At 42.2% G+C, this 15,902-nt stretch overlaps 1 protein-coding gene across 1 annotated transcript in view; it reads left to right on the top strand.

Moving 5' to 3' along the window:
* Positions 1-15,121, top strand: part of GLT1D1 (glycosyltransferase 1 domain containing 1) — a 70,453-nt gene extending 55,332 nt beyond the window's left edge. The window contains exons 11-12 of the mRNA XM_064168158.1: positions 5,655-5,753; positions 13,665-15,121. Coding sequence (XP_064024228.1) covers positions 5,655-5,753; positions 13,665-13,811 — 246 coding nt within the window. The 3' untranslated portion in view covers positions 13,812-15,121. The remainder of the gene's footprint in view (positions 1-5,654; positions 5,754-13,664) is intronic.
* Positions 15,122-15,902: the final 781 nt, after the last annotated feature.

Raw genomic sequence — 15,902 nt, 5'->3', positions numbered from 1 at the left:
ACTCTATACCCTGCCTGTAAGTATGTCTGTTTACTACTCAGCTGTACAATGGACATGCTTATAAAGTATCCTATGTAAAAACCTCTGTCTCAGAGGAAATATCAGTCTAATGAAGTCAAATCTCTGCTTGAGATGGCCAGAAGTGGGAAGGGACATCTGTTAAAATCTTGTCAAATTCCTAAGTAAGAAGACTATGTCTAAAAGTCTTTTGGTCCTAGACTGGAGATAACATCTTACTTGAATTTGAAAATGCAACTTTCATTCTCCTAAAACTTCAAATTCATCAAGCCCATGAATCTTTAAACAGTATTTTAGTGTGAGATAAATATCTATAATAGATAGATGAGATGAATATATAATAATATCTATTTCAACTTGCCTCAAGGTACTTTGTCATCTAGTACAGATACCTCACAGATGTTGCTGTAATTGATCTATTTTCTGTTTGGCATTTGAAGAAAAGAAAACAAGTATTACAGCAAGGGTTTAAAATACATTTCCTTCTCAGAAAGCTCAGGAGTTCTGCATGTTCCTTGACATGCTATAGCGGAAAAAATCAACTGCTGCTGGAGTTTTCTATGTTCTCTCTATAGTTGGTAAGAAAATGGTTTTGACTGCAGCATCATTTCACCTGAGTACTTTTTCTGTGCTCTCAAGAGTATGCCAGCTGTTATAAAAATCATTAGGTTATTATGCTTTTACCAAAAAAAATGATCATAGAAAAGGAAGAGCTGCTGAAGAGCTGCCTGGCAGAAAAGGACCTGGGGGTGTTGGCAGACAACCAGCTGAACAGGAGCCAGCAGTGTGCCCAGGTGGCCAAGAAGGCCAACAGCATCCTGGCCTGGATCAGAAATGGTGGTGACCAGCAGGAGTAGGGAGGTGCTCATGCCCCTGTACTCAGCACTCGTGGGACCACACCTTGAGTACTGTGTCCAGTTTTCGTCACCACAGTACAGGAGGGACACTGAGGTGCAGGAGCAGGTGCAGAGAAGGGCAATGAGGCTGGGGAGAGGTCTGGCAAACCTGACCTATGGGGAGCAGCTGAGGGAGCTGGGGTTGTTTAGTCTGGAGAAGAGGAGGCTGAGAGGGCACCTTATTGCCCTCTACAGCTACCTAAAAGGAGGTTGTAGTGAGGCTGGAGCTGGTCTCTTCTCCCAAATTACTAATGATAGCACAAGAGGAAATGGCCTTAAGTTGCATCAGAGGAGGTTTAGCTTGGGAGGAAGTTTTTTCCTGAGCAGATGGTCAGGCACTGGAACAGGCTGCCCAGGGAGGTGGTGGAGTCACCATCCCTGGAGGTGTTTAAAAGGAGAGTGGATGTGGTGCTTGAGGCTATGGTCTAGTGATGAAGGGTGCTGGGATGGAGGTTGGACTTGGATGGTCCTGGTGGTCCTTTCCAGCCATAGCGATTCATAGTGATTAGATGTTGTGCTGAGGGATTTGGTTTAGTAAGAAATTCTGTGACTCTGTGAAGATGGCCTGACCCTGTTCTGCTAAGGCAAAATCCCCTCTTAGGCAGCATGTGAAGTACAGCCTAAGAGTCTGGAATATAAGCCAGAGCAAGCTACACAAATCAAATCAAATAACAATTAAAAATAATTAAGGGACGTTGTAGATCAATAAAATTGAAGGCAGGCCAACAAAATGATGCACAGGCTAAGAGGAAAAACTCAGGGACAAGCCAGAAGATGAAATAGTAAATAAAACCTGTATTTACTCTATAAGCCATACACTGTTGGTTTTAGGAATGCTTATTGTGTAACATGCCTCCAGAGCTGCAATTTACACACTGCTGCCTTCTGAAATAGCATTAAAACACATTTGCAGTCAGAGTAATGTAACAAAACAGATGGCCAATGGACTAAAATGGGATTTTATGCTATTATTTGTGGAACCTAGGTCAGTAAATTATACATATTTTCAACAATGCAAATGATTCTTTTTACTGCTTAAAAATAGGCTGAGTATCTAAATTAAATTCTAAGCCACTTGATGCAGTAATTATTTACAGCCCAATCCATTTGTTTAAGGCGAGCTGCTATAAAGGCAGCCCCTCATCTTCTGTGTTTGGCCATCTGTTCTGTCTTTCAGTAGCTGTAATTCATTGGTACCTGTGTGCTTTGGGGCCTGACAGATTTCTTAGGTAGCAGTTAGTGCCCTCCAACTCTGTGAGACAGAACAAATGCCTTTCCCTTTAGAGTTCAAAAATGATGGAAAATTAAATACAAACTTAGTGATCAGCTTCAATGAATCATCGACCACGTAGCAGCCAGAAATGGCAGTGAAGGAACAGCTCTTGAGACAGTTGTTTGTGAATGTGTGCTGCAGTCCAATCTCAGATGCAGTCCAGCACTGCTGGGCCAGCCTGTGCAGCCACACCACTAGGCACAGTCCAACACAGAACAGCCCCAGGCCAGTCACACACATATCTGACCATCACAGCCCAACAGCACCATGCCCACTGTTCACAAGTGCTCAAACCCAGACTCCTCGCTGCCTTACAGTGGCACTTCCAACCATCAGATCTGGGGAAGAGAGGGGGGGGGGGGGGTGGGTGTGTGTGATGTGGTTTTGTGTTTTCTTCTTTCATCATTTCTTTCTGCTGTTTTTTTTCAATAATGCTTTTTCCCTTGAATGGACAATTGCTGGTTTGGAAAGTAGCTCGACCTGAAATACTCTTACAGTTTTGTTTTGTAAAAGGAGAAATACAGAGAGGTGAGGAGAGTGCCTTAGGCAGGTGGCAATGAATGCTGACACATTTCACTGCCACTACCAAGCTCTTGATTTTCAGTTCAGAAGTTCAAGTAAAATATCTTCATTCCCTGTTCATTGAACATGTTTGAATGAGGTCGACAGCCAGCAGACTGATCACAAGGGCATTTAAGCCTGTCACTAGGAAGGGCTAGAAAAGAGCTGAATCAGGAGTTCTGCCTCTCCTGTAGATGCTGATGCTTCTGTGGGAACACCACATTAGGCCTATAATGAGAGCCACAAGCAACTTCCTTAACCTGCAGACTGAGAACCCGTTTCCTGGATGAACATTGAAGTTCTATGAACTTTGCTGTGCTGATAAGTAAGTAAAGGTCAGTGCATGCTTTTGCAAATTACCTCTGGAAAACATATTTGTTTTAGCAGTGAAATCTGAACAAGTAACAAAAGAATTTGTGGATGACCAAACCCTGTATTTATTAATGTTGGTTTCTTTGGGTTTTCTTAATTCAAAAAGATAAATGCAGACATCTGTCACTTTATATTTCTTACTTGTATATTCTGGCTCATGTTCACTTGATTAATCTATTTGTCTGAATTAACCTCCAGCTGGTCCAGTAGTTTCTGTTTTGAAGTATAGACCAGGTTATGTATGTCATTAAAGGTTATTATTTTTAGAGTTAACTACTGCAAAACAGAATCATAGAATCAACCAGGTTGGAAGAGCCTTCCAAGATCACCCAGTCCAGCCTAGCATCCAGCCCTAGCCAGTCAACCAGACCATGGCACTAAGTGCCTCATCCACACCTCCAGGGATGGTGACTCACCACCTCCCTGGGCAGCCCATTCCAATGCCAGTCCCTCTCTCCGTGAAGAAGCTGATGCCAGAACCATTATAGAATTTGTATGTCCTGAGTAGATTTATTTGCAGTGGTGATTTTAAAAAGTGTTTCTCCTACATACTTTAAGCTGTTAAGACATGTGGCTAAGTCACAGCAGTCCCTCACTCTTCAAAGCATAATTGGGTCTGCACATTATCAATCAGGGTATTTTTGTCTGCAGTATTGTCCAGACTACCAAACCCCAATGCTTTTCTCCACCGAGTTCTGTTTTCTTGCTATGTAGGCTGAAGCAAAATTGCTCCCCAGCCAGCAGTGTAATGACAGTAATTAAAAATGCCTTCACTCTGAAGTGACAGGGAAGCAGTATGAGATAGATTGAAGATTTGGGGGAGTGAATTTCTTTCTCGTTTGACACTGTGATAATTGTACAACATGAGTTTTTCTGATTTCACAGTTGACACATCTCAAGACTTGCAAATTCATCACTAGTAATGGAAGTTTCAGATTAGGATTTGTATGAGTAGCAGAGCTGAGTGGCCAAGGTGTGCACACTAGTTATTTCAAAATCTAAGCTGTACTTTATAAAGTTGCCAGGTCATAGTCTCCTGAATGATTTAGAATCATAGAATCAGTCAGGGTTGGAAGAGACCACAAGGATCATCTAGTTCCAACCCCCCTGCCATGCCCAGGGACACCCTACCCTAGAGCAGGCTGCCCACAGCCTCATCCAGCCTGGCCTTAAACACATCCAGGGATGGGGCCTCAATCACCTCCCTGGGCAACCCATTCCAGGCCCTCACCAGTCTCATGCTGAAGAACTTCCTCCTTACATCGTCTGAATCTCCCCACCTTCAGCTTTGCTCCATTCCTGTCACTCCCTGATAGCCTAAGAAGTCCCTCCCCAGCAATTTTGTAGGCCCCCTTCAGATACTGGAAGGCCACAAGAAGGTCACCTGGGAGCCTCCTCTTCTGCAGACTGAACAGCTCCAACTCTTTCAGTCTGTCCTCATAGCAGAGCTGCTCCAGCTCTCTGAGCATCCTTGTGGCCCTTCTCTGGACACGCTCCAGCATTTCCACGTCCTGGTAATAGGGGCTCCAGAACTGGAGTTCAAAGATTTACTATCTTTGAACTGATGCTGTGCTGGGTCTGCTCCTGGTTCTGCAGGCAGTCTGAAATACTACCATGCTGAGACCCCCACACCTTCTTCCCTATAAACACACACACACGTATACACAGCTAGATAGCCCATAATTTAGGTGGAATCCAATCCTACTTCTTCCTGGTCTCCAGAGGAGTCCCCCACCAATAGCTTTGTACAGACAGTATATTTTGAAAGTATAATGTGTTCTGAAAGCATAACCTTTTCCTCTCCTCTTGTTGGTTGGTATGGTTCAGTCAGAAGCTGCATCACTACATACTTGCCTGCAGTCCCTGAATGCTCACAGTGCAAGACAAGCTGTAGTAACAGATGCTGTCAAAAGAAAAACTCTTTCCAGCTTCCTTCCTGTATGACCCTTAGGAATCAGAACTGAGGAGAAAGAGCCAAGTGATTTCTGTGGTCACTTGCACTGCTGCCCACATCTCTCCAGTCCTGCATTTTATAGCAAAGCTATGGAAAATGTGTTGTTATGGAACAAGGAGAGCAGATACTTTGTTGGGGAGAACTCTTTTTCTGTGCTGTGAACTAATCTTCTCATCTATGCACAATAATGGTGGGAGTTATGGGGACAGACTTCAACCTGAACTTCAGTTTGGTTCTCTTCAAGCCTGCCATGCATCAGGCACTTCCAATGGGAAGCAAAGTGCATGCTTTGAGCTGAAAAAGAATGAAAGGATGAAGCAGCTATCCATTGACTTTCTGGGTCAATTACTTCTGGTAGTATGCTCAAAGTTACAAGACTAACCAAAAAACCCAAAATGACATTTCAGAGGAGTTCCCTATCACCTCAGACATGGTAGTTTTCAGCTTTAAAAAAGTGGAGAGATGGGGGAAAAAAGTTTGGTTTATTGTTTCATCTTTGAATTTAAAAGTGATTGTCTTTAGTATCTCAGATTCTCTGCATCCTACTAAACTGTTCTTTCTCTTCTCTGTATTCCTCTAGGCCATGGATTTAGGTACTCCAGTGCTGGCAAGGAATATTCCTGGGAATGCAGCAATAATAAAACATAAGGAAACAGGACTGCTATTTTCAAATCCCCAGGTAATAGAACAAAAATCCTTAGACCTTTCTCTTCCCAAAGCTTAGCTTCGTTTTTCCATTACACAGAATCATAGAACCAACCAGGTCTATTCCAGAGTCTATCTTGAACCTTTGCTTTCCCTCTCAGCTGTTTTTTTTCCCTCTCGGATTCTCCTAACCCCCTGGGTGTTCGGCTGCCTTTGCTGAAGCTCTGCTGCTGTCTGACGTTCTCTTTGCAGTTCACCCAGCTATTACTAGGTGTCAGCCTTGCTGAATGTTTGTCCAGCCCGCGCTGCTGCGCAGCTCCCATCTGCATGGGGCTGGCTTCTCATCAACCTGTTGCACCTCAGCTTTCAAGGTTCCTTGCACAAGCCCTGGAAAAGACGCTGTGCATATGTCCAATTTCCTTTCAAGTACTATCTGAAAAACAAACTCCTCTTAGACAAGCTGTAGCTAACCCGAGCCTGAAGGTTTAGATAATATATTATCTGTCCTTTCTAGCAGTTAAATGTTAATATAAAGTGTTATTAGGTCCAAGATAATGCTCAGTCAGAAAATAATTAATGGCTAAAATTAAGCAGAACGTCAGAATGGAGCTTCTATAAAGATAAGAGTGGGGAGAGAGGGAGCACTACCCATAGTAAAATAATGCATATTTTAATATCAGTTTATTTTCCTGAGTTATGGCTTTCTGGTCCATAGTCATGTGTGTTGTGGAAGACAAATTTAAGGTACAGGCTTCCTTAGTGTTTTTTATACAACTTAAGATTTAAAAAAGCCTTACTGGAACAGGACACTTGGTAATATTGCAAAGCAGAAAATGTATCCTACTTACTGACTTTGTGAGGTGTGTGATTAATGCATCCTATGAAGTTGTGCTTCAGGAAGGTAAGTTCTCTCAGCTTGGGAGATGCTTTTTTAATAGCAAAATTATTGCAGCTCATGGTTTGTTTTTGGTTATTCTGGGGTGTTTGTTTGTTTGTTGTGGGGCTTTGGTGGGTGGGTTGTTTGTTTGTCTGAACTATTCCATGTTTCTAGCTGTTTCTGCAAAAAGGGGAAAAAAGTGAACTTCTGTAATTAATTTTGTTGTGGAAGTGCTCTTGTAATATCCTTTGGAAACAGAGTAGTTCCAGGCTGTTTGTAAAATTGCTGGAACATGTAGCCCTTGCAAAAAGGGCTCTGACTTCCATATGCTTCCTCAGAACTTCAGGGATGCATGATCATGTTGAACACAGAGACTGACGGCTCCTGAGATTAATTCTGATACATGCTGTTGTTTCTCTCAACACGATGGTGGTGTTTGACTTGGCATTCAAATACATTATTCATGCCAGACTAAATTAGCTTCATCATACATCCTTGTAAGAAGCCTCTTCTGTGATCTCCAAGCATCCTACATTCCAAGTGTTTATTTAGAATTCGAGATGAAACTATGCTATATATTTTCTCACTTAGAGAACAGTTTTAAGTACTTCTGGTGACATCATCGACTGTACAAATGGCTTAAGGACTTCCTTTTATATCAGAGTGAGAGTCACAGGCTGTAAATATGTCTGGAATGCTATAATCTTCATTTAGAGTCAGAATCAGTTAGGGTTGGAAGGGACCACATCTAGTTTCAACCCCTCTGTCACGGGCAGGGACACCTCACACTAGAACAGGCTGTCTAGGGCCTCATCCAGCCTGGCCTTATGCACCTCCAGGGATGGGACTTCCACCACCTCCCTGGGTAACCCTCTCTCCCAGGCTCTCACCACCCTCATGGTGAAGAACTTCCTAACATCCAGTCTGAATCTACCCATTTCTAGCTTTGTTCCATTCCCCCTTCTCTCTAAGCTCCTTTCTCTGCAACGTGCTATGCCAAAGACCAGCAACCTCCCTATTCTGCTGCTTGTTGAGACCTTTCTTGCTGTTCTTGTGTCTCAGAAGTCCACAGAATCTCTCTTAAGTGAAGATGGTAACTTGCATTACCACACTAGCTGCCATATTCTTAGATAAGACTTGCATTGGCATCACTAATGGTTGTGCATTTGCCCTGTCTCAGACAGGAAAATAGAATCCCTGCTTTTGCTGTAAAACAGCAATTGCAGCTCATTTCATAAAAATGCTTTTATACTTTCCTTGGTGTCAGATAATGTAGAAACTATCAAAGTTTGCAAATGGGCCAGGAAGATATTTGCTTACAGAAGAATAATCCTACTGCAGAGTTGCTGAAAAACTTTCTTCTTGCAGAGATGAGCTCGGAATGCCAATCATTATCATTCATGGTTTTAAAGTAACCATTTACTGCTGCTCCTTATCTCCCCAAACCCTAGCAAACACAGTTTTAAACCCACTGCACACTATCACAGGTTGAGAGTTTTGTTAGATCAAAGAAAGGCAATTAAATTAGAACACTTAAGAGTTTCAAGGTATGCCTCATATTGTTGGAAGAAGGAACACTCTGCCTTATTGCACTCTGCTGCCTGAAAAGATTCAGTTTGGCAATAAGGCTCAGAACAGAGGTTCTGGTAGGAAGTTTTGTGGGGTTCTTTACTCGTATCTCTGTCATCATTGGTATCTGGTAAGGTGTTTTCTGCTGTAACTTCAATTGCATCAGGTTAGTTAGGGAAAATGCTTTTTAATCTCATAGAGAGATAAGTACAGCAGTCAGGTGCTTGGGAGATGCTGTCTGTCTTGAAGAATCTGGCCCACCAAAGATGAGAAACTGTCACAGAATTTTTCCTTGCTAGGTTTAGTGTATCCTCTCTGATTGTGATGATACAGACTGTAGCAGAGGGCAAGAGCAGACAGCAATGCTTCTGTTCAGGCTGTTACTGAAATGGGAAGAGGAAGCTTTACAATGCAGTTAGCTTTAGATATGAGCAATTGTGTCTGGTCTTTTTAAAGCTAAATTAGAGTGATATAATTTGATTGTTACGCAGTAAGAATTGTTTTAAATTCTCAGTGCTGTTAATTTTCTCCTTTTTTTTTTGTTCTTGCTGAAAGTGAGCCTTGTAGCTTACAGGAAAACAGGTAGTCATAATGGTAGCTTATATTAACCATTTGTCTTTAGGCTGAGGCTTGATGACTGGGAATTAGTGAAAGCTCTGCCAGTTACTGAAGACAATGCTCAGATGCAAGCAGTTAATGTAAAAGTGGAAGCTATGCAATGTTTTGTCCTTGATACTGCATCATCTGAGCACGTTACTTTTAAATCATGGTTTGATCCTGCCACTGCTTGAATTTGCAAGTTTATGGAATATTTGGCACTGAGTTAATGGGACCTGAAATAAAAAATAAGAGATAAGAATAGGGCAATAAATAATGCAAACCCATGCTAAAAGGGAAAACACAAAGAGTTATTCAGCATCCTAAGATTCAAAATTTTATGCTCAGCATCTGTAAAAGCTCACAGAAGGAGCTAAATAAGCAGAAAGAGGTAAATAAACTTGAAAGCCAGTAAGAGGGGCCAAGTCTGAGGGAGAGTGGGACCTGGAAAGACTACTGTGTGCAGGCACGACTTTTGAAGCAGTGAGAGGGAAAGGCATCTCAGCTGAGCACAGGCAGCAGTACACTGAAGGCACACCAGTCTGCCAAACGTGGGTCAATGCCATTCCTACCAGGGCTTCAAGCCAGAGTATAGCTGAAGTTTTTAGACCTTTGAACCTTTGCACTGAATAGACTAATTTGCCATTTTGGGCAGTGCCAGCAATTGCTGTTTGTACTCCCCTGGCCTGTTGCCCTGTGAAGTACACAAATGTGCCAGCTAACTTCTGAGCTTCGCCTGCCACTAGGTAGATCTGTCGCTGTTCTGAATTTACAGCTGGCGTTTGCCTTCCCTGGGGTGATCCTCTGTTGTTTAAGAATCATGTTCTTTTATCTGCTGAAGCTCATATGAAATGGTTTAATTGCAGACTTACTTTCATTATATAAATAATATATTAACCATGCATCTTATTTTCATTATGCCTGAGCTGTGGCACCGGTACAGTTCTGGTGGCAGTTGAAGCAATATTCATTCTTCTTCCTCAGTGCTCTCATTTTCTGCCTTTATCTCCCACATACCTCTATTTATGGGTCTCTAAAATAATGTGGTACAGAATTTCTTCTAGGTACTGTGCAGAGAAGCTGACATTTTCTTTAAAGATGATTGGTCAATTTGTCAGGAAAAAAAAGGTACTGTGGATGTTGCTGTTGAAAAATGCCTGTGTTTCAAGTGAAGTACTACCCATCAAGAGGATGCATGTAATGTCAGTTCTGAATGTACATACTGTTAGCATCTCCCCTGCTTTTTATGGCTTGTGGTTTACCACTGAGATTCAGCTTTTGCACTGTGTATGACTGTGAGGTAGAATCATAGAATGGTTTGGGTTAGAACACAGCCCTAGGAGGAGAGGCTGAGGTAGCTGGGGGTGTGCAGCCTGGAGAAGAGGAGGCTCAGGGCAGACCTCATTGCTGTCTACAGCTACCTGAAAGGAGGTTGTAGGCAGGTGGGGGTTGGTCTCATCTCCCAGGCAACCAGCAACAGAACAAGGGGACACAGTATCAAGTTGTGCTGGGAGGTCTAGGCTGGATGTTAGGAGGAAGTTGTTGAGAGAAAGTGATTGGCATTGGAATGGGCTGCCCATGGAGGTGGTGGAGTCTCCATCCCTGGAGGTGTTCAAGAAAAGCCTGGATGGGGCACTTAGTGCCATAGGCTAACTGATTAGACAGTGCTGATAGGTTGGACTGGATGATCTTGGAGATCTCTTCCAACCTGGTTGATTCTATGATTCTATTCTATGATGATTCTACTGTCTAGTCCTACTGCCCTGCAGTGGGCAAGGAAATCCTCCATTAGATCAGGTTGCCCAGAGTCCTGTTGAGTCTATCTCCAGGGACGGATCCTCAACTATCTTCCTGCACAACCTATTCCAGTGTTCCTCATGGTAAAGAACTTGTTCCTAACATCCAATCTGAATCTACTCTTCTCCAGTTTCAAACCATCGCCCCTCATCCTGTAGTAATTGCACTCATTTCTATATCTGAACAAAAAGCTCACTAGAAGTATGGATGTCCCCCAAGTAAGTAATTAGCATGCACATCACCTCCTTCATTTTGGCTGCTGAAGTACATCCTCTGATGTCTGATAAGTGAAAAGTAACTTGTGAATGTTGCCTCTTGCCACTAGTAAAGCTACAACAAAATAGCAGAGCGCACAAATACTTGCGTGTAACAGCTGACAGAGAGATGTGTTACCACCTAAGTACTTTGTATGTCATAGACTTCTAGAAAAGAAAAATGAAATCCTCAATTTTCTGAAAGAGCTCTGAGTTTTGAATACCTGCATTCTGTGAGTGAACACCCATAGTTCAGACTTACCAGGAAACTACAACTGAAATGCAAGTTGTTGTAGTTAACTATAGGGGCACACCTGAAAAATGAAGTTATTGCTATCTAAAGCTGAGCATCCAAAACTGAAGACAAGCTAAGATGGCTGCTCAAAGGCCATGAGGCAAACCCCAGATAACTCATGGGGAATCTTCCCGTTGGCTTCCAGGCACATTGCAAGTGGCTCATGGGTGGTCACATTGGACTAGTAGAAGAGGTAGGGATCATAGAATCAACCAGGTTGGAAGAGACCTCCAAGAGAGGTATATTCTGGCTCATGTTCACTTAATCTATTTGTCTGAATTAACCTCCAGCTGATCCAGTAGTTTATGTTTCAAAGTATAGAACAAGTTATGTATGTCATTAAAGGTGGTTATTTTTAGAGTTAACCACTGCAAAATAGAATCATAGAATCAATCAGGTTGGAAGAGACCTCCAAGATCATCCAGTCCAACCTAGCACCCAGCTCTAGACAGTCAACCAGACCATGGCACCAAGGGATAAAGCTGAGAAGTCTTTATTCCCCATCTCCTGGTATTTACCCATTTGCTTTTTCTCTTTTCTTCTCTCTTCAACTTTTATGCTTTGGACTGACTCTGGCATTTTCCTGAAATGATCCCCAGTGTTAAGTATTGTAACAGTGAATAAGGATCTAATTTCTTCTATCATTTACCTGTTTCCAAGTTTTTGTCCTCTCTAGCCACAATTTAAAAGAAGGCTAATGGGACTTACCTGTCAAAAAATGTTACATTGCTGCTTCTGTTCTTAGGTAATTTACATACATTATTTTAAAGCATTACTTTAAATAAAAGCCTCTGCAGGAGCATAAAATTAAAGTTGGAATGTAGTTCAGTGTGAGCAATATTTATTACTGTGATTATCCAGGCAATTGGATGAAGCCAACATAAGTCATGTACAGCTTTGCCACCTTCCCTGTTCTGTATTCTTGGCAGAGATGGAGAAAGGGAAAGCTGGAGTCACTGGCTGTGTCTGCAGTGTCTGCCGCCTCGGGTGCTCTCTAGACCAGACTCACTTGTCTCTTTAGGGACAGTCAGAAAATGGCCTCTTGAGGCCACATGGGTCCCAAGTAAGGAGCTGAACACACCAGTTAAATTAGCACATACCTGAATGCAAGGTGGTTGTGGATGGAAAGCAGGCTGGATGTAAAGCAGGAGGCCCTCATGGCTATTCCAGAGGCTGCACTTTGAGTGCTCTGTGTACAGAGCAGAAATCACAAACCATGCTGCTTTTAGGAAGTTATTGTTATTATGCATGTATGGAAATCATAATCTTCTATTGTCTACAAACCTTTCCACCAGAACTGATGTGCTTCACTGACTGACTGAGTTTCTTGGCAGTGATGCATATATTGATAGTTTGTCTTGTCAGAGCAGTGATTATACCATGTTCAATGTGATTTCACCTATCAGTGTTTCCCAGGGGTCAGGTTATAGTTATGTATTATGCATAGCCATCACTTGCATTACAACATCAGCACTGATTCTGTGATAACCAAAGACTCTATATCTGTGTATGTCTTCATATATGCTGTGTGCTTGGGCTTTCAAGTATACCTTGAATATATGGCTTGCTAACCTAGTGTTGATATGCATTCTGGGCCTCTTTGTGCTGTTTCTTTTCTTAGCTGACAGGTTAAGTAATGCATCTCCTCCCATCCTTCTTGTCCCCCCCATCCCTGTGCACAGATATTCACTACCAATGGTGCACAAAGGTGTTTTCTCAGTTTTCCAGTGACACAGTAGCTGTCTGCTTTCCTTAGCAGAACACAGACACTATTAGCTAAAGCTCTGAGCACAGTTGTAATCAAGCTGAAGTATTGGAAGCTGTCTATGAAATTAGATCAGCTGCTCAGAATAGATTAGTTCAGACATCAGATCTCCTTTCACGTGTTTGAAGTTCACAATTTTGCATCCCTCCAAGTAAATTAGAGTGGCAGAGGAATAGTTGTAATCTGTGAGGTCTCTTTTGCCAGGTAAAGTATTCATCTATGGTTGTTTTGCAAAGCTTGTCAAGATAACACTGCTGCATCCCTAAACACCCAGATGCAACTACTCTGGAAGAGCTTGCTGCTGCATGTCTTGATCTTACCTTTAGACTGTGACTGTGTTTATGTATTGAATTTTTGAGCCTTACCTTAAAATTAACTAAAGCAGCAGTGAGATATTAATTTAGCTGAGCCAAGATCAAATGATACCAGTTGTCCTCATGCAGAAGAATTACTCTCCTCCAGGTGACTTCTTTAATTTACAAGCAGCCTGATTTTCTAACACTTGGGTAGGCAAACAGGTTTTTGTGTCATTAAATTTGTTGCTCATATTTGTCTTGACTCTCTTGGGATTGTCTGTGATCTATTATTTTAAGCAGCCCACCACCTACAACATCTAACACCAAGTAATTATTTATTTATAACTAATGGCCTTGAAAAATGACTGAACAGCTTCATGTACTGCCTCATAGTTCAAGTGCTTCCCCCAAAAGCAAGGTAGAGATAGAAGCTATTTGAGTGTCATTAGTACATTAAGGAACTTTTAATGTATTACTTTCTTTATCTTTTTTCAGGAGTTTGTTCTGCTGTCCAAGAGTTTGATGAATGACCCCATTATGGAAAGAGAAATTGTAACAAGGGCCAAAGCTTATGTGAAGAAACATCATTCATGGGAAAGTGAAAGAAAAGTCTATCAGAATCTTGTCTTAAGGCTTCAGTGAACTGCAAGACTACAGCTGATACCCAGTAGTCTGTATCTAGAGCACTTTAATGATGGATATGTAGTTAGAATTGGGGTTCTTTTGGTTTCTTTTAAGAAGGGATGATAAGACACACACTTATTTTATTCAAACGTACCAACACCACAGGAGGTGGCTGCTGCTTCAAACTATCAAATTTATCTAATTCAGCAGCACACTGTCTCTAGTGTACCAATTCATCACAGACATCATTTTGTAAGATCACACAGGAGGAAAACACTCTTTGAGCAGACACCAAATTCTGTTGTTCTGAGGTCTCAAAGGGAAGATGAAGATGATTTCTTGTACACAGTGGAGCACAGAACTTACATCAAGCCTGCTCATCATCTTATATCCTAACCAAACTGGAGTAGCAGTTTTCTTTCCTATTATACCAACCTGAATACATACAGGTCCATGTGCCATGCACATATATGTCCACAAACCCAAGATTACTTATGTAAAGGGAGCATAACATTATTGAGATGGAAACTTTCTTAAGAAGTTTGACCTCTTGACTGCACAATGAACAGGAGACCAAAAAAAGGCAAACAGTGTTGATGCTTGGGGAAAGTGAGGAATACAGAGCACATCTTGTGTTGCTAAGTACTTGAATTGTTTTCAGATGAGCTGATAAGACCAAACAGTTTTCTGCCTGCATTTCCTCTTGGATCCTGTGACTGCAGCAGGAAGGCTGACAGAACACCCAACAGCCATACAGGGCTTCAGATTCCAGACCTGCCCAGTGCTGCCTGCAGCAGCAAGATGTGTTTGCAGGCAGAGATGCTTTGCTATGTGAACTACCTCTTAGCCAGTTTCTTTGATACCTCTGTGATTTACTTATTTACTTTATGAGAGCTGTAAAAAGGGATGAAAGGGGAAAAGTATTTCCTCTTTACTGTGTCCTTGTTTGTGGCTTTCAGGATCTAGTGTAAGATGCTGCAGCAGGCTCTTTTTAATGTGAGGCTTACCTGTACTTGAAGTCCATGCTAATCATCCCTGCCAGTCCAGTAATTATGGGCAGATCTTTGAATCCCTAAGTAGTCAAAGGAGTTAGAAACATAAAATAGTCCTAAATATGGTAGTACATTTTTAACTTAAGAACGTCTATATCCTTTGTATAGGCTTGATCCTGCCCTGAATGAGAACCAAGAAGATGTTTGCTATTGTTTGAATGGTTATAGTGCCAGACCTTTCTTTGTACTAATGAAATTCCCTGTGTATTTTAAGCTTTCCTCCTTATTTTTGACGTTTTGCAACTGTTGAGACAATAAACAAGAAAGCAATTTGAATGTTGTATCTTGATTTTTCCACATCATTCCCCCCCCCGTTTATTGTAATGAGCTTCTGCTCAGCATTGCCTTCAATAACACAATCCTCAAGGGTAAAACTGGCCTTATTTGAAATCCAAGAACTGCTACACTCACTTCTGAGCACAGTTTTTCCTAAACATCTCTGGCATGTCCTCTGATGGGATGTAAGCACAGTGGTGCTAGTGCCGACTGAAAAAGCCACCAGCCACTATCTACTTCTAAACAGCTTCTAAACCCTTACCTGCATTGGCCTGTTGGGTTTTCCCTGCTATCTCAGGAGCAGTCATATTGGCGTTGGTCTATTGTCCCAGGCAATCAGTCTCAAGTTGTGCCAGGGGAGGTATAAGCTGGATGTTAGGAAGAAGTTCTTCACAGAGAAAGTGATTGGCATTGGAATGGGCTGCCCAGGGAGGTGGTGGAGTCACCATCCCTGGGGGTGTTCAAGACAAGACTGGCTGAGGCACTTAGTGCCATGGTCTAGGTGACTGGCTAGGGCTGGGTGCTAGGTTGGCCTGGATGAGCTTGGAGGTCTTTTCCACCCTGCTTGCTTCTGTGATTCGATGAGTCTATTAACAGTGAGGAGATTCCACACCCTCTGCACCCAGCCTGTTCTAGTGTCTTGTCACCCTCACAGTGAAAAAGTTTTTCCTTATGTTTATGTGAATGCTCCTCTGCTCCAGCTTGTACCTATTGCCCATTGTCCTATCATTATATCTGCTAAAGAAGGAACACCTGAACCATGGATTGCCAGCATTACATA

The sequence above is a fragment of the Pogoniulus pusillus genome, chromosome 30 (genome assembly GCF_015220805.1).
Source record: "Pogoniulus pusillus isolate bPogPus1 chromosome 30, bPogPus1.pri, whole genome shotgun sequence".
Classification (NCBI taxonomy): domain Eukaryota; kingdom Metazoa; phylum Chordata; class Aves; order Piciformes; family Lybiidae; genus Pogoniulus; species Pogoniulus pusillus.
This window is presented reverse-complemented; position numbering and strand designations above follow the sequence as displayed.